At 37.3% G+C, this 23,646-nt stretch overlaps 1 protein-coding gene across 4 annotated transcripts in view; it reads left to right on the forward strand.

The window, feature by feature from the left end:
* Positions 1-12,130, forward strand: part of RBMS3 (RNA binding motif single stranded interacting protein 3) — a 674,890-nt gene extending 662,760 nt beyond the window's left edge. For all 4 annotated transcript variants that reach the window (XM_014790085.2, XM_004419445.3, XM_004419448.3 and 1 more), the window contains one exon: positions 5,707-12,130. In XM_014790085.2, coding sequence (XP_014645571.1) covers positions 5,707-5,713 — 7 coding nt within the window. In that variant the 3' untranslated portion in view covers positions 5,714-12,130. The remainder of the gene's footprint in view (positions 1-5,706) is intronic.
* Positions 12,131-23,646: the final 11,516 nt, after the last annotated feature.

Genomic DNA, 23,646 nt, shown 5'->3' on the forward strand with positions numbered 1-23,646 from the left:
AGACTGAAGCAAGAGAAAAAGGGAAACAGGACTTAAAAATTCCAAGCAAAATGATGGAGTTATTGATGCCACTGACAGAGGCAGATGAGATAAAAGCCCAGGAGGGCCTGATTTGTGGAGACAGACAAGGAATTTAATTATCCTTATAATGAGTCAATTCAAAGAAGCTTTATTCCTTGAAATATTTGAGGAAGTCTGAGTCTAACCACATAAAACTTGAAGTGTTTATATATGCTTAAAACTATGGTTATACCATAGTTATGTGCCTTGAGCAATTGATTCTTAGGGTTGATAATGCTGAGATTTCCACAGATAATAAATATCAAGGAAAGAAATCCTCCATCCCATGTCCTCATCATGGTAAAAATTATGGTAAGGGATTTACTCATTTGAAGGAATTTTCTTTTGCATTCATGCAGGAATATATGTTACAGGATGTTCCCCAGGGCGTGCTCGTTGCTGCAACATACTAGAGAGGAAAGCACCCTGGAACATGGCACATTTCAAATGTGTGACATGTGAAAACCACTTACATTGCCTTGCGGACATTTCTTTAAACCTGGAGAAAATTTTTAACAGGTCCTGTTTATATTCTCAACTTCCTCTCTTTAACATGCTGCAAAGTACTAGGAGTTTTTGACTTGAAACAAAAGCAACAATAAAATATTGAATGAAAACAAAAACAACACCCTGAGTCAAATCAATTGATGGATGACAAGCACTTCTGAAATTTTATAAAAGGAATAAATTGTGACTCTCTCCAAGTTTTTAGCAATTTCGGGCAAGAGAAGCTGACCTATGTCATGGTGAGACGTGAGATTCTTTAGAAACATTTAAGGAAGACACTGGGAATTGAGCCAAGCATTTGGGTCCTGTAAACACCTGGGTTCTTTTTCTTATACAACCATCCCTGGAGAAAATTTAAGAGATGGAAAAGCAACCACAGAGATATTTATTAAAGAAGCATTAATTAGAAAGCAGGCACAAAACGATTTATACAGCTTGCTCTGCACACTTGGCAAAGTCCCAGCTCTGTTCTTTTAAATAATCTGACCACACTTTACATAAAAAATCAACTCAGGTTAGATTTGACCATTTTCTAGAGGTAGGACTATGTTATCCTTATAGAGGCCACCAGAAATCTACTCTGTGACAGTCTTGTTTTGAAATCAAGCCACAAGCCCTATCTCTAAAGTTATAGGCCACAAATTCCCCTACCTTCTTATTGTATCTTTCCTGTTCATGTAGAGTGGAGAATATCTCTAAAATATTTTAGACAATCCATGTTATCTTAAATACTCCAAATTTCACAAATGGCAGCTCATTTCTAACATCATTATGCTAATTAACATGCCACTTCTTTCATCAGGCAACCCATTTCTAACAATCATTATGCTAATTGAGATATGGATAGTTTAAAGTACTTGTCTAAACCTCTGGCCTTTCTCATTAAATGATAGCTGACCTCCTGTGTGCTGTGAAATTCTGATTAGGGTAGCTGTGTGCCCCTGAAAAGTAGCTTAACCCATTGCACAGATATTTAACACTATAATGTCTATACTAAAGTATTTTAAAGTAAATTACAGACATAACAGCAGAAGGTTGTAGGATAAAAGTTTGAGAAATATAAATGGTGTGCATATGAATAAAAAGGTTATATTTGGGATCTATGTCAGCAAATAACTTAATATTTCAAATTTAACTTTCCAAGCTAAAAAGCAAGTCTTCATATTTTGTATTCATGCCTTTTTTCCCATTGTTAAAAGAGGCTATTAATGCAAGAGAGACTGGACTTTTATCCCAAAGGAAGGAAATGAGGCCTGTGGTTTATTTTGGAAATTCTATGGAAATTCCAATTCCTGCACAAGTTTTATCAGTTTTTCTTTGTACTATTTAGGAAATCTTAAAAATAACTAGGATTTGAAAAGCATGGGTCTTCCAGCAAAGTTAAATTCTAATATGCAAAATCAGAAGTCCTTGGTTCAGATTCCCCCTTTGCCACTTACTAGCCATCACTCAACCCTTTGGAGCGTCCTTTTCCTCTTCAGTGTTCTCTGAAGAGTATAAATTAGGTCTCTAGTGCTGGGGGAGGATTTACTACCATTCCCTGGAGTTGGGGTAGCGTGGAGTGGTCAAAAGCGGTGTTGGGAAACATTGCTTTAACCTAAGTGAAATGCTTCCTTTAATTGCAGTTCCCTTCAAAGCCATTAAAATGCTAATGACCATGACCTCCCAGAGGGCTCAACAAATACTTCAAATATTTTACTTCCTGAGAGATTAGAGTGTGTGCTGCCCTCCTCCTTTGGAATTCTCAGAGATTTTATTTAACATATTAAATTATTAAAGAATGCTAATAAAATTTTGATTGACAACATGATGATTATTTTTCTGCTAATTTAAAAGATTACATTCTTTCTAAAGCATTTCTTTTGTATTGATACCTTCCTTTGTGGGTGCCCTAACCATGTGTTTAGTTTACCTATGGGTAATCCAATATTGGGTGGATTGTGTGCAGTTTTTCCTAAACTCTGGACCACAGAATCCCTCTTTTCACATGACATCATATGAAGCTAATCTGTCAGGATTGCCATGGGGGAATATTGCATCATTAGATGATCTTTAAGCCTTCTTCCAGCTCAAATAGTCTAGATGTCTAAGATTATGTTTTGCTACTTCCTTATCTATTTACTCCGCTTTTTTTTTTTTGGTGGGAAGATGGAGGATGAGACGGTTCAAAATGACTCTGTGATAGTAAATCCAGGCAAACTCCTAATCTTCCAATATTCACACTGACCTTAGAAGGCCTTTATCTCAACCCCAGTATTGCCAAGTCTTTTTATTCTTCAGGTCTTCTCTGGCTAACTGAACTGTCGTGAACACCAATTCCCTATACGTTGTCAATATATTAATGATGTGCAAATTATACCCTTGATTACTGTCCTTACCTGTCCTTTAAGTTTCTGAGTAATAATTCATTCTATCTGCATAGTTTACAAATGATTTTCATACTCGTTATCTTATTCACATGAATAGTTTTATTTTTTTATTTTTAAAAGTCTTTTATTTTTAATTTTATTTATTTTTCCCCCAAAGCCCCAGTAGATAGTTGTATATCATAGTTGCACATCCTTCTAGTTGCTGTATGTGGGACGCGGCCTCAGCATGGCCAGAGAAGCGGTGCGTCAGTGCGCGCCCGGGATCCGAACCCGGCCACCAGCAGCAGAGCGCGCGCACTTAACTGCGAAGCCACGGGGCCGGCCCTGAATACCTCTTTTTAAGCTGCAATCCATATTATTTCTCAACTAGTCTCACTATCCAACTTAAAATATTCTTATTGCTAATGATCACAGCCTTGAAAATTTAGAAGCCTTCTATTTTTTGTTGAGTATCAGTGCAATCCATAGCATTATGTCAACATGCACTTTCACACTTCATCTAGGATGGAGAAAGGGGACAGGAGTGAATTTACTTCTATTAAACAGCAATGCCTTGTCTCTTTGAACTTCAGCTAGCAACCATGAAAACGTAAAGTACCACCGTTTATTTCTCCTCATTTGTTTTCAAGTAGCAATGAGACCGCTTGAAGGATCGTGCCAGTGATGGGAGAGGGCTCTTGGAAACATTTGTGTAAGGCAGTGAAACTTGAAAGTAGCTCTAGCCTAGCTCATAAATAACGATGCTTCGAGACCAGTGCACATGACATACCTGAGCAGTGAGGGTGTTTTATGTCACTGTAGTCCGTTGAGTAAGACACCGTTCATTTAGCAGCTCCTATAGAGATTCATGGTGTTTTAGGCATTTTCTGCTCAATGTACAATGATACCAGAGTGGAAGATGAAAGTGGGAGCAAAGAATAGACCAAAAAACAAACAAAAACACCAAATCAAGAAAAAAAGTTTTGTTCCCATAGCAAGATAAATTTTTAGAAATAAATGGAGTAAGTCTATACTTTGAAAGATATAGAGAAAGATCAAATATATACTATGGTTCCCATGACTATTACTAATAAAATTTCCATTATCGTTGCTGTTATTAAGAAAATTTTAATTGCATTTCTTCTTAAAAGAAATCCCACTTTCTTGCATAACACAGGAAAATAACGTATTTCTAGATACTTAAACTATTGATTAAAAATGGAAATATTCAATCTATCAACTGGTTGCTTTCTTTACATGATTCTATGAACAAGTTAATCAGATTTCTAAGAGCCATAGCTGACTTATATGAAGGCTTTTTGCAAATTAGGAAAAGGAACCCCAGTGGGTCATCCCAGGCTAACTGTCATACAGTTCAAAACATTGTTGAGGGCTTTTTGTGAATTTGAATTAGGCCCACTGGCTCTTGGAAAATGCAGCCCTGCACCAGAGTGTTGCAGCTTGGACAACAGACTGTGACCTGGAACTTAGCCCCATGCACTTCCTCAGCCATGCATCCTGTACAGTGAACAACCTGTACAACTGTACTCGCAGCCCTGAGGTTTCTTTACTAAATTAAGCAACTGGGCATCAGAAGAACCTGCAGAGCACTAAAGGAAGAGGCCTTCATCTAAATATGACCTACGATAGTTTAAAGGTTCTTCTTTTTAAAGCACACCCCTAAAATTATTTAGCAAAATTGTAATCTGTGGGTAGAAGAGCTAAGAGTAAAGGGCAACCCACTAGAAACTCACCCTGAAATACAGATGGGGCAGCAACAGAAGACATTATTTGGGCTAGACTAAGCAAAGTGGCATATAATAAAGATGACACTTATTGGGGCCGGCCCAGTGGCACAAGTGGTTAAGTGCTCGCGCTCCATTGTGGCGGCCCAGGGTTCGCAGGTTCGGATCCCGGGCGAGCACCAACGCACCGCTTGTCAAGCCATGCTGTGGCGGCGTCGCATATAAAGTAGAGGAAGATGGGCACGGATGTTAGCTCAGGGCCAATCTTTCTCAAGAAAAAAGGGGAGGATTGGCACCAGATGTTAGCTCAGGGCTAGTCCTCCTCACAAAAAAAAAAAAAAAGATGGCACTTGTCCAGTTAAACACCTTTTATGTGCATACTACTGTCAGACTCCTGGAAAGTAAAAAGTAGAAGTAAAATATAGTCCCTACTCTCAAGAATTTAAAATCTTGATGAGATGGATGAGCAAAGAAGAGAAGGAAAAGAGGGAAAGTGAACAAGACTTCATTGCCCTCTTAACTGTCTGTCTTAATTACTGGGCCAACAAGGCTTGTGTGAATATACTTGGTGAATACCACAAGGTAACATACAATCCATGGCTATGTCTTGGGTGTGTAGGAGAGATTCACATATTTGTTGACTGAGTTAATGATGAATTCCATGGGAGGGGGGACAGAATTACTCAAAGAATTTCTCGGGGAGCTACAACTGAAGCCAGGCAATGAAAATAGATTCCATGCACATAGACAATGTTGCTTGTCTGGGTATAGTTGTAATATTTATTACTTTAGAATTGAAATATATTCTTGATCTATTAGCCTTGATACTTATGTGAACAAACTTTCTCGCTCGAGTATATATATTTGTGTGAAAGTGGCAGAATTTGACACTTTCATAGGCCTAATATAATTTTACAACTTCGTTGATGATTGTTATGTTCAAAGAACTTCAGATCTTTCAAAGAGACCACACCGGAAAAGAGCACAAAAGGTAATTTCAAAGTTGCTCTGATGTAATGACCACTCATATTCAATTGTTTTCACAGACCATAAACAAGACTGAAGAATGTCTGTCTGAAACTTTGCCTTGAATGAAGACACTTCATTGAACAAGAAGTTGGCTTCCAGTTTGCACAGGCGTCAGTGGAATGCTTTTTTTTTTTTTTTTAATTTTCTACTTTACCCAATGAAAACAAAGTGTTTTTCTGTGCTGTGCAAATGGTTCCTTCATGTGGTGTGACAGTTTATTTTTGCCATCATTTTTTTTTAATTAAAGAAAAAAACCCAGAAGAGGAAAAAAAAAAAAAACCCAACAACAATGAAACAAATCATGGAAGGTTGACATTTTATCTAGAAGAACTTTGGAATTCAGAATTTATCTGAAGGTGTAGATAGATTTTTTTTTTTAACGGAAAGTCTGATGTCAAGAAGTGGGCAAGCAGAAATGGAAACAAATTGTCTTCCTCAGTAATTAAGCTACTCTTTCTTTTTCCCTTTCAATCTAGCGGGTTGGTTTTTTTTATTTTATTTTTTTCTTAGAAATATTTAGGTAAGGTTTATCTTGAATCTTAATTGCCTTAATTTTAAGGACGTCAAAGGCTCTCGAGGCAAGCTGTCAACGTCTTGTTTAAAAAAAAATCAAGAAAGAATTGAAATATTGTGCCGGCTTTAACTGGTGCAGAAGTTTAAGACTATGAGTTTTTAGGGTGAAAAAAAACTGTACAGTTTAAAAGAAAATGTTTTTCTTCATTTGAAGAAAATTTGTTGATAAAAGAAACCATGGCAACTGCAAGAATTGGGAAAATGCTGGGACTTTTCATGAACTTTGTCTTAAGTGTTGAATCATTCTAGAAAGCTAAAACATTTTACGGTAAAGTTATTAACGTTGGTTTAAAAACAACTGCATTAGAAATAATGCGTGTTTGGGGGGCAGAATGCAGATTTTTTTAATTTACAAAGCGTGATTGCTAGCAAAAGCGTTAGTGCTTTTTATCTGCAGTCTTTTTTATGAGCTTTACAAAGTTTTTAGTCAGCTTTGCTTGTCACATTGCAAAACCTAGCTTAAGAGCATTAAAAAAAACTTAAGTAGATAGGAGCTTATGGTCAAAAAGTGCAAAAAAAAAAATAACAAAAAAAGCAATAGATAGAGAAATTGTTGACAATTTCTGTAGTCTTTCCTAGTTGTGATCAAATTCAGCCTATGGATGGCCTATTTTATACCAAAGATGAAGTGGCACCCTATTGCAGTCCAGAAGATAGAGATTGTTTTCTTTTCTTCTCTTTTCTTTTAAAAATTTTATTTGACCTACATGGCCGGACCAGTTCTTACTTTGTTGTTTGTTTAAACTACCTTCCACTGGTGTTTCACATACTGCAAAAAAAAATTTTTTTTAATGTGTATTTGTTGATGGTAGAAGCTTGTGCCTGCTATGTTCAGCAGTTTCAGCACAAAGAGTTCTGGATACCAACTGATAGAGCCAAATGGTTTAAATTCCATGGGCTTTTCTGGTTCCTTGCTAGCTCTCTTGAATAGTGAAACCTGTATTGATGGCCACCAATAAGCTATGACACTTGTTTAACATGTTGGAATTTCTTTATGTGAATTTTGAACTAAAGACACTTCCTAGAACCTGGCCTAAAAGGTCACTTGTCAAAAAAAGCTTAGTGATAGTCTAAATGGTGAGTGGTCTCCTGAAAAGGTCTCATCATATTTGTAACAATAGTCTTCCTTCTAAATTCTGACAGCTCTTGGTTTTGCCTTCTCACCTCAGTCTTTGTCATCATCCACCATGAATAGCTACCTTGATTCTGCAATGGGGGAGGAAATATCTTCTTTTTGCTTCTTTTCTTTGTATTTTCATACCCTGGTATTGTCAGAAGAAAGAAAAAGAGACCTTTTTATTTCAGTTTAACTCTGAGGCAAGTAGGACCAAAAACATTGAGGATTCTATTGGTGGAATTTAGGTAAGCTTTTAAAATGCTAGTTGACAATCAAGAAATTGTATGATTTATATAAATAAGAACCAAAAGAATTAGGTTTGATCAATCATGAAAGCCAAAGGAGATATATTTGCATTGAGAATGATGCAAAACTTTGTCTAAAATTAATTAAATTGACTTAAACATCTTTGCATATTTGATTCATGAAATCCATGTTCAACCTGTACAGTTTTGCCTGAAATTAAGGACAATGGAATTTTGTTCATTGAACCATTCACTAGAATTTCTTTCTGAATGAATCATTAGAATCAAATAGGTGGAACTCGTTTCGCTAAGTCATAGGAACCTGTCTTAGTCCAGAAGGAAGAGGGAAATGCAATAAGTGCACTGTAAAAGGAAACAGGGTAGGCTTCTAAAAACTAAATAAAATTTAAAAAATAAATCATATTCCCATTAGGTCAACATGAGTAATGAGTTTGACTCATATGAAATTGTCAATATTCCGCTATTTATGACCTATAAACAAAGGCCTAGTGTTGAAAGAGACCCAGTTCTCTTATTTGCAACCCCATGAATTGGAAGCTCAGATCTAGAGAGTGACTCCATAGCTTTGTGGTCTAATTAGAGTCAAAGTGTATCCAAGAAAATTTAACATGTGCTGCAGAGAAATTCCAACTGGTCACACCCACACTCATGGTTTTCCATGCTTTAGAGAGAATCCTAGATTTGTACTTTCTTCTGTTCCATCCTTCAGTTTCTCATGTATTTTAAGGGTGGCACTTAAGTTTTATCCTTGAGAAGTGAGCCACCAAGTTACAAAGGGTCTAAGCAACCATGGATGGGAACTGTGTCTTCTGTTTCTCTTTTTCACTCTCTGAATTCTTTGCATAAATAAGGATTATCCTGGGCATAATTCATTTGAATATGAAACCAACATGCTTTCCTTTGTTTCTGTAAAAAAAAAAAAACAATGTGATACAAAGAAAGTCTCATTTACGCAATCAACAATGAGGCTAAGAGGTAGCTACCATGTGGCTGATGAACGTGCCTAGGTAACTTCCTGTTTCTATTCAAAACTACCACTTTATTTGTACATTCAGAAACATTTTTTTTCAACTGTGAAATTTCAGTGATCTCAATTTTTTTAAGCCACTTCAGGCAAAAGGAAATTACCTGTCATTTTATGTATCCACGTGTGTTTTGTGTTTGGATTTTTTATATCGTGCCATTCTATAAAATATCTTATTTCAAACCAAAAAGAAAAAGAAGGAAAAAATTGCACATGTTCAAATTTGCATCTGTCTTCTTACCTAAAGATTGTTTTTTAAGAGTCAAGTCTGGGAGAAAAAAAGCATTAACAGGTAAGCAGCATTACATTGTATGAAAAATGAAACAAACCAAAATGTGTGTTCAATATATGCAGACATCGGAATCCTAATTTTATCAACAATATATATTATGGTGATTTGAATCCCATTTAGGACTATAATAATTATTTTAAAGTATTCTGGTTCACCAGATTTTCAAGCATTTATTCAGATGTTTCAATTTTTCCTTTCAACTTTAATTGCCAAGACTTAGCCTAAATATCAGGAAACAAACTAAAGCCACAATCCAAATGGGATAAATGCTGTGTCATCCAAACTCTAGTTACATGGTCAGTGGAGGAGTGAGTTTTCTTTCAATAATGATAAGGTGTTGTCAGGGGAGGCAAAGTATGCATAGTGACTGGGGCCTCCTCAGTACATGGCCATGTCTTCTTGAAGATGACATCGACCCCACGTGAACTAAAGGTAGCGCTAGCAAGTGCTGGTGACTGTTTGTCCTTGAACACTGTCATGTCTTAAATATTGCAAGTGACATAATATTCTTAAAAAAAAATCCTGCCTTACTCCAGTTTGGCCAGGGTTGGTTTCTTTTGGTAGATTTCAGTTGTTCAGATGTTGTCTCCATGCTTCACATGAATCAATTCTTCCTGTGACCTTAACGGATCTGCTACATTTGACAGCATACAAGACTCAATTCTACCCCTTCTAGTGAAAAGCTATGTGGTGTTAAAAGTGTTCATATTAGAGATGGAAGGCTGAGAGGAGAAGAAGGCTGGATGGAGCAGGAAGTTCACTGTACTTCAGAATACATTGACCACTTGCAAAACTGCTTTAAAATCATTTTTAATTCACATCTGACAAAACAGTAATTTTTTCCCAAAAAACACTATTTGAGTAATTGGAATGTCTATTATATACTTATGTATCTTTTACAGTGGCCTAAAATCCTCATTAATGAAGAGTGAGATTTGATTTAACTAGGACCTTTGCAGCCTTCTTCCTGATTGAGGAGATGTTTCAATGGACTGTCTAGACAGATTATAATGTTAGTAGGAGACTAAAAATACATTTGACAATTCAGTCTCATTCTTAATTTGAGTGCATGAGCCACTGCAGATGAGCTGATAAACAAAAAGAAATCCTTAAGTGGGTTTCAGGGATAAATGTTTTTATATGATACAAAATCTAATGCAAGGACATTTATGTACATGAATAACAACATTCACCACATTTGAGAAATCACACTTCGTAATAAATTAAACATGTCATGGACCTTTATCTACATTATCTTGTCCACAGTAGGGAGTAAAGGAGGAGATTTTGTTTTTCCTGTTATTGTGGCTGGCATGCTTCAAAATTTTGAGCTCACTGGGACTGACAGCATCTCACTCCAATATGAGGGACTGATGGAATTTAAAGAGGCTCATTGATTCTGTTCACTACACCCTTCCTAGGGCAGAGTGATAATGAGATTCCATTAATGAATCAGTTTGTTTTACAAATGACATCCACTGTGGCATTGAAAGACAGTTGAGTCTAACTCAAATTTAACATTTCTTATCAAATATTCTTAAATATGTAATTGGTCTCTTCATCCAAGTGCTCTTAGTCACGGCTGTCCTTTGTGGACTACATAGAGTTCGGGAAAGTACAAAAGCTAAATGCAAAATCCCTGAGTGGCCTCAAAAATCTTTTATGATGTAGAGCAGGAGAGCTCACCCCAGATTGGTGATTTCTTTCATCTTTGGTTTTATACTCCAATACATATGCTCACTGTCACAAAAAAATGATGGGTGACTTCTCAATGTTCATTTCTTTGTATTTATGGAAAGGAAAATAATGTTTTAAGACAAGCTTCTTCCGTTCAGGAAGCTTTAAACCAGAAGCAGAGATGAGATCAAGCTTGGAGTCTGCAGGAAGAACCACCAGTCCACAGAGTCCCACTTTTCCTCCATTGTATTCCCCCCAGTTAGTCACTGCCCTGATGACTGAGTCTTGCAGAAATACAATCACTCTCAATTTTTGAAGGGCTAATTATCTGCTTTGTGCATTTGTTTTGTCTTCTCTTTCAGCTATTAGGACTTGGGCTCTATTTCCTTTTTATTAGCATTTCACCCTGAGGGTGGAAAAAGAAACCTTTGGAAATAAAATTCAAATCAGTCTATTTTGTTTCTTGTTAAATATTGACTTGTTGAAGGAGTTTGAAATCATTGGTAAAGTCAATGTCAGTGCATTATATACCATGGATTTTTATTACCCATAATGTCCCTTTCCCATCCACTACAAATAATTGAGAGTTGGCTGTATTTTTGCAGAATATAAAGGAAAAAACTGTAGCAAAGAATTTGGCTTCCCATAAAAGAAAGCTGTTTTGGTTTCGTTCACTATTGAAATTTGAACCAGTAGAAAAGGTCAACTCAAAATTGAGTTATGAGAATCTAATAGGAGCTCTTGGTTAAATGTACACTCTTATCTGTATCTTAAATCTTTGACAAAAAAAGTGCATCGTTTTGTTATTTTTTGACTTTGTGTTACTGTACTAGGCTGAATAACCTTGACACTCCAGTGGATTTTTTTAATGAGAATTTCAAATTTAAATAGTGTCCAAAGTGTAACTTTAGTGTTATGCTTTGTATTTTAAACTCTCTGGTCTTAGATTATTACGAAAGATGCTCTGTCCTCCTCCCCAAAATATGTTATTTCCTCATGTATAAAAAAGGAGTTATTCCAGACTTTTCAGGAATGGTAAAAACAATTTCAAAGAGATACTTGAAAAAGTTTTCTCCATTCTGGAAACTAATGCTTCCATTTATTTAAAAAGAAGAAGAAGATAATTGGAATCTTAATTTAAAAAAAAATATGTAAAAGTGTACTTGCTACGAAATACTCAGTTTATTGAAAATAAAAGGGACACAGCTACTTTTAAAACCCTTATTTCAGGCCATATTTGACTTCATGGAACTTCTGAAACATCATTCAATTTTGAACTTTATTTAAGAGCACTTTGTACTGCTGTCTCTGACTGTCATGAAAAGTTATGTAATTCTATGGTGTTTCTGGTTTTATTTTTAATGTTTTCATCTGTACCACAGTCAAATTCGCTACCATTTCCCCATTCCTTGGGCTTTCTGTAGATCAGTGGATGTTAGGTTTAAACTTCTGTTTTCTTTGATGAAGCTTTCAATAAAAAATGAAAATAAAATCAACGAAGTAGGGCTGTTGTGTTTTTCTTCACTCTTCCAGAGATGGGTTGAGGGAGGGCCTTGTGGGAGGGAACAGAGTCTGTATTTAACTGGGTATACTGCTGGTTTCCTACAGAATTCCACAAAAAACGAACCATCCGTGGTAACAAAAAGTGAGAGAGAAGGGAGCATTCTATTCATGCAAGGGAGCCCGAGAAAGTCACTGTTTGGGGGTTTTAGGGGACGTAGACCATGTAGGTCTTCCTAGGACCTCATACACTCCTCCCACTTTTTCTGCATAGGGATTCAGAGACCATCCAGCACCTATCTCCAAACATGCTCAACATCAACCAACTACTTGATGCATCTTGTGTGAAGGCCAGGAGACAGAGAGTTATATATAACAATAAAGAAATTTCTTTTGACACCTGTGGTTTATATCCCTGTAAGTATTAAACTCCAGGTCAACCAAAATCAGAAGTGTACATTCCTCAAGCTATAGATGACTGTGGTAGACAAATAAGCAGAAAATATATTTCTCTGGTCCAGAATCAGTCAAGCTAACTTGGAGCTCAAGTTCGAGGGCCAAAAATATTCCATGCTGTAATAAGCATTTGCTGTATTTTTTGAGAATGTTTAATTCTACTATAGAAGACAATAAAATAAATGAGGTGAATGAAATTCATATGATGTAGTCAACACAGTGAAGTGAGTAAACTTTAAGACAGATAAAATAAGTAGAGCACATAAGTGTGAACAAAAATAGAAAGAAATGGAAAGACCAAGAAAACACTGTGTATTTGTGGTGCACTGAATATCCATGAAGCACCATGTATTCATAATATATACATACTAAATATACATGAGAAACATGAGGCACTCACATTCTTGAGGTCTGAATTTGATCACCCTTTGGCACCCATAGCAGCTCATCAGGCTAGTGAGTGAATTTCAATTACTTGCCCTTGCTTCTCTCAGAGGGAGCAGGCACCTTTCATTGGCTCCTTCTCTCTGTTGCCGGCCTTGCTCAAACCTCAACTCTGGTCCTTGTAACACACCACCAGTGGGGAAGGATGATGTGGCAGAAGGAGAGGCAGGATATATGACCATTGCCGAACATTCAACTAGTGTGGTCCTTCCGCTCCTCTTGCACCCTACCCTGAATGAGTTAACCTATCCCATGGCTTTCCCCTTGCTTCTTTCTGTGGGTTTTAAATTGATTTAATAAGCCCTGTGCTTTCAGCATCTTTATTTGACCTGTGAAACTTTCTGTTCCATGACTTCTAGTATAACTTGCGTGATAATGTACCTGGAGGCTACCACTGTATCAAGGTAATTTCCCACCTGACACCTTCATGGTTTAGAATATAAGCACCTAAGAGAGGGTGTGGAGAATGCTAACCAACCAGTGTCCAGGCTCTAAGAGTGTGTTGTACAATACATATATCCCTTTTCCCTACATGAGTGAGTACCAGTTCACATTGTACTTCTTGGCTGAAGAGGAAATTGGAAGAGAAAGGTAGAAGAATGGAATTATTGGAGAGTACAGTCAGCCCTTCATACTCATAGTTCTGCATCGGCAGATCCAACCAACTGCAGATGGAAAGGCTTGTGATGGTTGTGTCTGTACTGAACATGTACAGACTTTTTTCTCTTCATTATTCTCTAAACAATACAGTATAACAACGATTTACATAGCATTTACTTTGTATTAGATATTATAAGTAATCTAGAGATGATTTAAAGTATACTAGAGGATGTACGTAGGTTATATGCAAATACTGTCATCTTATATAAGGAACTTGAGTACTGGTGGATTTTGGTATCTGTGGAGGGTCCTGGAACCAATCTCCTGAGGATACTGAGGGATGACTATCCAAGAAAATAAGACTGGGATGAAGATCTTGAATTTAGTTTTACCAACAATACATCAGGTTTTTTTTAGACCAACGATCCTTTTATGTTGTTTGTTTGTTTTCAGGAATTAAGATAATAATACCACCACCACCCCATAGGCACAAAATTTTTGCTTCAGATTGCAGGGTATTTGGGAACTTCCTTGAAATGTATCCATAGGCTTGTAATGAAGAATCCTTTGTTTCAAGATATAAAGATAAGAGAAAGAAGACTGGAGAATGAAGAAACAAGCTACATTTATAACGGTGTCCCTTGTATATAAAATAACCATGATTTCTTGACTTCATATCTGTGTATTTTTTTTTACTGTTTTATAATTTATTTTCTCCAAAAAGAACTGAGTACTTTGTCAACTCTCAATAGTTCCAATAAAGTTCACTTTTAATAATACTTTTTTAAAGGGATGCTGACAAAGATAACTCTTTTAGCTGCTTTTCAAAGTAGGTAAAGTAAAAAGTAATATAGCTCAAACGATCTCAGAGGATTTTCTGCAAAGGACTGTCATTACAATATTGATTTAAAAAAAACTCTCATATATCAAAAGGCTGTCCTTTCGTTTAACTCCTCAGAAACAGAGGGAGCATCCTTCTCTCCCAGAATCTTTCTCCTGCCCTTAAATTGTGGGTTGCTGTTATGATAAAGTGGTCACCAGGTGGCGCTGCTGTATTAGTCTCCAGTGGATTCCAAGCCCAAATCCCAGATTCCGTATTCCTAAACAGAACCAGTAATGTGAGGTATGACGGTAGGAGCAAGGGTCGCCACTAACTGAGCCTTCACTATGCGCCAGGAGCTGTACCAGTTGCCCCACATACTCGAGTTCGCACAATCCTCACAGGAGTGCTCTGAGATAGGTACTGTCATTGTCTCCATTTTCTAGATGAGGTTTGGAGAGTTGGACAACCTACCCATGGACCTACGTCTAGGAAGGACTAGAGTGCGCTTTTAAAAACATATTAAAATCTGAATCCCTGGGTTCTAAAATTTCCTCTTCTGCAATGACTTAGGGAAATGCCAACATAGAAGGCACCTTGTTTTTTATTTTTTTCAGAAGTTCATCTCGGCCTGAGAGTTTGTGGTTACTGTAGGAGAGTATTGGACATTCATTCTAATCACGTTGGTCACAGAAACCCAACACAATTCACATTTTCCATCCCAGAAATAACTTGCTGTTTCAATCATCTCTGCGATTTGTTCTGGAAGGAAAGGACCTATCTACCAAATAGACAGGCATAACTTTTCATTGACTCGTTCATTTAACAGCACCTAGCACATGGACACTTCATAAATATTTTAATGATACAAAGATAGAGTAGACACGGTTCTTCTTTATAGGGATGTCATATTCTAGTAAGCACTGGTTTATGACAACATTTTAGTATGAAATAAGATCAAGGAATTTTGTGAGCACAATGTTTAACCCTTCCATGTCTTGATGCAGAGAAGATGGGAAAACTGCCTGGTCTGAATGCAGTCATATCTTCTCTCAACCACACATAAGGAGTATCTTCCAGCCCTCTTGCTGCTGCCTTTTCCCTAGTTCTGTCCCTTAGCAGAGTGGCTGGATAGTTTACCATTACCCTTTTCCCAAATCATCTGAAACATTTAACTCTGTTGACAGCAAGGAGAGTGGAATCTGCCATTCTGAGATGGTCATAACTCTAGTAGCAGCTGTTATTTATTACTACTGATCTTTTCACAGTCATAAAAGGTAAGTGCTGGCCACATTTTAACATGAGGGAACTGGGGCTTTGAAAAATTACATGACTTGGTCATGTTTTCATGATGCAGACAGGACCCACGCTTAGGATCAGCTAGATACAAAGCCAAAGGTTTTCCTTTTATCTAGTGCTGGATCCACTGATATGACCTAAAGGGATACATTGTTTGTCCCAAATAACTTCACTATTACATGACATTTTACCATTATAATTTTGTTCTTAGAGGTGGATCACAAAATATTGGAAAAATTCCTGGACAAGCAGTGAAAAGATCTCAGATTCTCACCTTAGGTATACTATCTGCAAAGCTTTTTTTTCTGTCTCTAAACTTCAGCTTCTTTACCTGTCAAAATGCATACCTTTTATTTCTCAGAGTGGTTATGAGGATAAAATGGGCAATGCATAGAACATGAGTAAACCCTCTAATAATTGTAAAGGAGATCAAATGCTATACAATTATGTATTTAACTTTTCAGTTCTGAAGTTCCCGTTTAAAGCACAAGATGTTCTTGTGAAAGTAACCTTAGAGAGTTAAGGGCAAGACAAATATCTGAGAAATTGAAAGGAGTCAAGATGGCAGTGGTAGAGCCAAGGTAACAGTCAGCGACTTTGCAATGTTGCCCGGATTCTGAAGGCTGTAAATGCCAGGCTTAAAGCCTCTTGCTCCCAGGCCACAAGAGCAAGAGAACACAGAAATTTAGCTGATAGTTAACCTAAATCCCCCCACAATTTCAGATGATAATCCTTTAAAATCATCCAATCAACAAACAACCCCTTGCCTTCTTAGAGCCTCCAACATCTAAAGGCAGCTTCTGATAGAGGGGGTCAGGTCTTAGCAATTAGATGTGACTATTATACATGTGAGCTGCAAAGAGGCTTGAAAAACTGGGGGTAGGATCTCCTGCAGACCTCAAGTCTGTAAGGTCTGTTTATCCCAAGAAGTAGATGGGATCAAAATAGTCACACCAGTAAGCAAGTTGTATCAAACACAAATATTTTCAAGACAAGTGATTGTTATTAGAAAAAAGTGAGTGAAATCTGGCCTTTAAAGGATCTAAAAAAGCCTAATGAGCTTGAAATAGTGGTTGTAAAAAATATATACAGCGCTGCCTTCTTGCCTGCCACCATGCTTCCCCTCCTCCCTCCCACCCTATTATCTCGTGGTTGACTTGTTTCATGTTTGTTTTTTACTTTTTACTGAAATATAATAATATCATAAAGAAATATGCATATATCATAAATTATCAACACAACTGAATTCCCAGGCATAACCAAGAAACAGAATTTCTGTACCCCAAAAGACACTGCCCTCCCTTGTTCCCTTCTGGTCATAATGTAAACACCTCCACTCATAAGGGTAACTATTTTCAATTTTAACAACATAAAATGATTTTGCCTGATTTTTACTTTATATAAATGCAGGTTGGCTTGGCTTTTATGAGACTATAAGTGTTGCATATGAATAGAGGAGCAACAATTTTCCCTGTGTTTGAAACCCCAGGATATCTATTTTTTTTCTAAAAACTACACATAAAGCTGTATTATCTAAATTTTAAAGATCTTCAGTTTCAGAGATTTCATGAATTCTTTTTGCAGCCCTTTTCAATGTTTAACATCCTTTATAGCTAAGAAACACAGCAAAAGTCCTAAACTTGAAAGAGTCAAGGCACATTCTTAAAGTAATATCTGAGTCCCCAGGAAGGGCTCATTAGAAGGCTTCATTTGAGTGGCTTAATTTAAGTGGTTTGATAGCACACCACTCTGTCTGCTTATTCAGACAATGGGTAACTTGGGGCAGCCACTGCCAGACTTCACTGGGAGACTGCCAGAGCCAGAAGTTGCCAATGCTCCATTGTTTATGCAAGAGCACAGCATATGGAATATATTAAACCCATGCCCACCAATGGAATTGGCAACTCCTTTGGCTTCTGATTGTAAATTTAAATTGCTTGGGACTTTCTTACGTTGGAAATTTTGCTCTCATCTCCTTTCCTCCTTCCTGCCTCTGAATCTTTCAAGCCAGTAGAGATCAACCAGGTCTCTTTACAATACTTCCCAGGTGTGTGCCTTGGAGTTTATATAGCATTTTGGCTGGAGGGATTACCATACACAACATTCTTTTACCACTATGGCCCTGGAAGGGGGACTCAAATACTTTGGGGATCTAAGATAGAACCTACTGCTTTGGTGAATCCTCAGCAGTTTCTATTAAAATGTGCATTGTGCTTTAAATATTTTGCAAGGGGAGCTGGACATTCTGATTAAGCCTGAGTCTGGGTCTCAGGGATGTGGCTTTGACAAGTGTTCCTGCTCCTCCTTCCCGCTGGAGTGCTGGTCCAAGCATGGATTGCTGCCTCTCCCTGGGGGTAGAGGTTTTTATTTTTTATTTATAATTTTTCCCCTCTTCCCTTTCCCTGGCTGCAAAAGGGCTTCCACCCATGCTCTAAGGCAATAGTTTGTATTTTGCTCTACCCCCCACAGATTAAGATCTGTTTTGTTTTTTTTATTAACAACAAAAAAAATGATTTATTTGCAACACAGCCCAGTCCCCATCACGTCAGTACAGCATAGGAGTAGAAAAGAGCCACAATGGAAGCATCATTTAGTCCAAGACAGAGCCCATGCCTCACAAGACAGCAAGCCCATCTCCCCCAGAGACCCATGCCCAGAGCCAAACCTAACACACAAGCAGATAAGCCCAGAATGAAGTCAGCCCCAGGCCTCAGCATGTTTTGCCCTTCCCCCACAGCCCTTAAAACTTCCTAACTGCAGCCTTCTATCCCCCCACCCCCAGTCAGGCCAACTCCTAGGCCCTGAGCCATCAGGGAGCTTTCTTTGTGGAGTAATTAACAGGAGTTTAAGGGTTACATAAAACAAGAAAATACTCTGTGAATCTATTATTCCATAGAAAGTTTAAAATGACTCCCCCTTACATAACCCTAATCAGCAATGACAGCTCTTCCTCTCTTCACCATAGATGCAGGTGGTTTTGAAGTGGTTGCCTCTCAGACAGCTCCATACTTGTTTCCCTATTGGCCTTGTTAAAGGCTGCTGTCCTCACCCTAGGATGGGAAGGAATCCCAGGTACTTTTCCCAGGTTCAGAGGCTGAGAAGAGAAGGCCTAATAGCTTCCTTCTGTTCCCTTCAAAGGATTTTTATGAAGACTGTTGCCAAAAAGTTTTCTAATCCATCTGATAAAAGTAAGTTTTAGTGGGCAATTCAAGCATAGAAGTATTATCGCACAAAAATGGTGTTCTCTTACCCAATGCACATAGAAAAAAGCACTGATTATTATGGCAGTCTGCTTTTGCGAAAAGAATACAGCTTTATTGAGAGATTGATCTGCAAGGAGACAGGAAGCATAAGCTCTCAGATCTGTCTCCCCAATCCAAGGCTTGGGGTAAAAATTATGTGATGAAGGGCAAGGCAGTCTGAAGCATGGAGATAGACGATTGGAGGTAAGGAGATGTGAGGTCATTGATGATTTGCCCAAGTGTAGTCAAGCTTCATGGGTCTTCACAGGATGCATGTTCACAAAATGGTGGTGTTAGCATGATCTGAGGGTGGAGTTTTCAGCCCTTTGACATCAAAAAGGTCACATATCGAAAATTTGTGCAGTCCTAGTTGATGGGTTGGTGGTCTCAAATGGCCTGAACTGGAAAATGGGGACTCTCAGTTCCTGAAAGACAACTCTTAATTACTCTATTGATAAGATGGGGTCAGTTGAATTGGTCCTAGTGAGCATGTGGTTACAAATACCTTCTTTTTGTTGTTCATTCTTCAATCTTGAGGGACATAGGGTGACGACCAACTGCTTCAGCTTCTTCCTGCTGTTAAGAGTTGTAGGTTGCTCCATTTCATTGAACCAGTCTCTTAGTAAGGTGGTGATGCAGGTGGGCTCCCAAACTTAGGCCTATATTGTGTTAGCAAGTAATCAGGTATTAAATAAGAAGCATTTCTAGAGAAACAAAAAGAAAAACGAGGTTAGTGGCTGGAGCAAATTATAAACCAGTTTCTGAGCCCAGAGGGCAGCTAGTCAAGAAGATTCCTAGATGTCAGGGTTGAAGCATCTTTTGCAGTTTGATGATGTCATTGGGAGTTCAGTTATCGTTCTGTATGGCTTACACAGCACCAGGCATGAATCTCTCTCTTTTTTTTTAATTTATTTTTTTTGTGTGTGAGGAAGATCAGCCCTGAGCTAACATCCATGCTAATCCTCCTCTTTTTGCCGAGGAAGACCGGCTTTGAGCTAACATCTATTGCCAGTCCTCCTCCTTTTTATTCCCCAAAACCCCAGTAGATAGTTGTGTATCATAGTTGCACATCCTTCTAGTTGCTGTATGTGGGATGCAGCCTCAGCATGGCCGGAGAAGCGGTGCGTCGGTGCTCGCCCAAGATCCGAACCCGGACCACCAGTAGCGGAGTGTGCGCACTTAACCACTAAGCCACGGGGCCGGCCCAGAATCTCTCTTAAGTTAACTTCAAGTTGTACAGCTTCAGTCTGCAGGGCTTCAGGAAAAAGGATGATTTAAGTTCTCAATGATTCCAAATGAAAGTAATGGAAAGAACTGTAAATGTTACTTTGCAGATTTTTAACCAGATATTTGAGGAGACTAGAAGAATTACAAATCCAGTCCAGTTTACAGATAGAAAACAAAACCCTCAAAGATAATTAACAGAACTAGAATCTAGTATCCATAAATGTGTATTATAGTTTCTACTGAGACACAATTTTTCTCTCTAAAATCACCCTCGTTTTTACCAAACTTAGACAAATTAAGACTCATTGGTTTGTAAAATAAGTCTAGTTTCAATAAATTTGGCCCGATTATTTACATAAGTATAGGAAGAATAACAACTGATCATATAGGCTTTTTAAAATCTGTTTTGTTGTAACTTTTCATAAGGAATCTCAGATTGAACCTTAAAGCCCTCTCGAGGCCATGAAAGCCAAGTCAAGGACTTGTCATCAGACTCTACCTGCAATATCTGTAGATTTGGGTGAATTCCTCTCTTCTCTTGAGGTTCCTCAAAATATCCTGAGGTTCTTGCACCCTCCAGGGAATGACCTTCTTTACTCACCTGGTAAGGTTGCTGGGAACTCTGTAAGCAATGTACCAGGTCAGTATTTCCAGGGCTTTATTTGTTCCATAAAGTCAATCCTTATTCCTTACAGTTATTTGGTCATATCTGAGTCTATGCATGTTTCTCTCAAATATGACATTCCAGTCAAAACCTTGACACTATAACCAAGGTTTCCAATTGTGTCCTGCTGTAAGGAGAATAGATTCTTATTGAACTTATGCAAACAACTATATTGCCAGGAAAATAAGAATACTCAGTCACCAAGAGTTTCCAAATTCCAGAGGGATCAGATAGGGAGAAAAAGATAAAAGTTTCAATTCTGCTTACAAATGGCCATGTCATAGTTGGCTTAAGAGAAAGAGAAAAATATTTTATTAAATCTGGAAAACAAAACATTAAAAAATCAGCACATTAAAAAATCAACAATATCTCTAATGAAAAGTCATAAAAATTATAATCATCCTCATCAGTTTAGTCAGTCCCATGTAATCAATTCTTGATCTTATCTTCTGTTAGCAGTTTTATAAGGCCACCAGTCTCTCTGTTAGAGTTCTGTAATTTCTTACTCAGCTCAGTTTTATAATCTGAAAACCTGTATTCTAGAGTAAATGTCAGAGTCCTTTCCATGAATCTCTCTGAAGATGAAATGTACCTGCAAAAACATCAGAATAAAGCAACAAGCATCTGCAGATGAAAAAAGACTCAAAAATGGCAATTGACAAAGAAACTTGGCTATTTCTGTGACATACGTCACTTTAAAATAAAAAATAGAATTATGACTGACAACCAGGACAGATCAGAATTTTAGGAATGTTATATAATTTCTTAAAGCACTTGTATTAATAACATTCACTTACACAATATAACCTAAGAAGGTTTATCATTATTTATTTGACAATGCTTCTCATGTAATTTAGCATATCAAATAAGCCTAATTAGTTTAATATCTCCCAATTTACAGAAAGAGAGAAGAAATTCTTTGAGAAGTCCCAAGGCCCCATTGGAAAGCCTCAAAGTTTGAATTTTGGGGGTTTATCAAAAATATCAAAAGGTTTTAAAATACTTGGTCAGGAAACAATGCTTAGTTATCTATTTAACCAAGGTGACAGCACAAGATGTTAAAGGCAAACATACAGAGTTAAACAGTTAAAAAAAAAACCTTAGTTTTTTTTTTTTTCCTTTATTTTTTTCTTTATTTTTTTTCTTTTGTGAGGAAGATCAGCCCTGAGCTAACATCCATGCCAATCCTCCTCTTTTTGCTGAGGAAGACTGGCCCTGAGCTAACATCTGTGCTGATCTTCCTCCACTTTATGTGGGATGCTGCCACAGCATGGCCCAACAAGCAGAGTGTCTGTGTGCCCAGGATCCAAACCCAGGCCGCCAGCAGCTGAGTGTGTGCACTTAATGGCTATGCCATGGGACCGGCCCCTAAACCTTAGTTTTCTTAATAGAGAGACCCCAGCTTTTTGAACATAGGAAATTATTTTGACAAAACATAGATTTTCTGTCTTTTAGGTAGACTTACTCAAATGTAAATAAAAACCTTTTATAATCTCTTTATTCAAAGCAGACTAAAAGTTTAAGGAAATTATCCTTTTAAAAGAGAGAAAACCAAGTGTTAATTTTTTACTGGCTTACTTTAGATATTAAAACCCATTTACTTAATTGAATTCATTTTGATCTTAGCCAACTTGACCATGCATGAAACTTTCTCCTCAGGGTTCCTCTTCTACAAACCTTCTATAAACTTTCTTTTTTCATTCAGAATTTATCCCATGCCTTCTTTCTTCCCTCCTAGTATTTTATGACAAATTTATCTTTCATAACAAAGCAAACAAAAATATCTTCATTCCTAGAAGTGAAACGCTCACCATTTGCAGGTAACATGATTTTATATACAGAAAACCCTAAAGAATCCGTTGGAAAACTATTAGAAATAATCAACAACTACAACAAAGTGGCAGGGTACAAAATCGATCTACAAAAATCAGTTGCATTTCTGTATGCTAGTAACGAACTAACAGAAAGAGAGCTCAAAAAGATAATACCATTTACAATTGCATCAAAAAGAATAAAATATCTAGAAATAAATCTTACCAAGGAGGTGAAAGATCTATACAATGAAAACTACAAAACATTATTGAAAGAAATTGATGATGACATAAAGAAATGGAAAGACATCCCGTGCATATGGATTGGAAGAATAAACCTAGTTAAAATGTCTATATTACCTAAAGCAATCTACACATTCAATGCAATCCCAATCAGAATCCCAATGACGTTCTTCACGGAAATAGAAAAAAGAATACTAACATTCATATGGGGCAACAAAAGACCCCGAATAGCTAAAGCAATCCTAAGAAAAAAGAACAAAGCAGGATGCATCACAATCCCTGACTTCAAAACATACTACAAAGCAATAGTAATCAAAACAGCATGGTACTGGTACAAAAACAGACACACAGATCAATGGAATCAAATTGAAAGCCCAGAAATAAAACCACACATATACGGACAGCTAATTTTTGACAAAGGAGCTAAGAACATACAATGGAGAAAGGAAAGTCTCTTCAATAAATGGTGTTGGGAAAACTGGACAGCCACATGCAAAAGAATGAAAGTGGATCATCTGTTATCGCCATTCACAAAGATTAACTCAAAATGGATCAAAGACCTGAAGGTGAGACCTGAAACTATAAAACTCATAGAAGAAAATATAGGCAACACACTATTTGACATTGGTCATAAAGGAATCTTTTCTGATGACATGCCTACACAGACTAGGGAAACTAAAGAAAAAATAAACAAGTGGGACT

The sequence above is a fragment of the Ceratotherium simum genome, chromosome 5 (genome assembly GCF_057802395.1).
Source record: "Ceratotherium simum simum isolate JZ-2026a chromosome 5, ASM5780239v1, whole genome shotgun sequence".
NCBI lineage: Eukaryota > Metazoa > Chordata > Mammalia > Perissodactyla > Rhinocerotidae > Ceratotherium > Ceratotherium simum.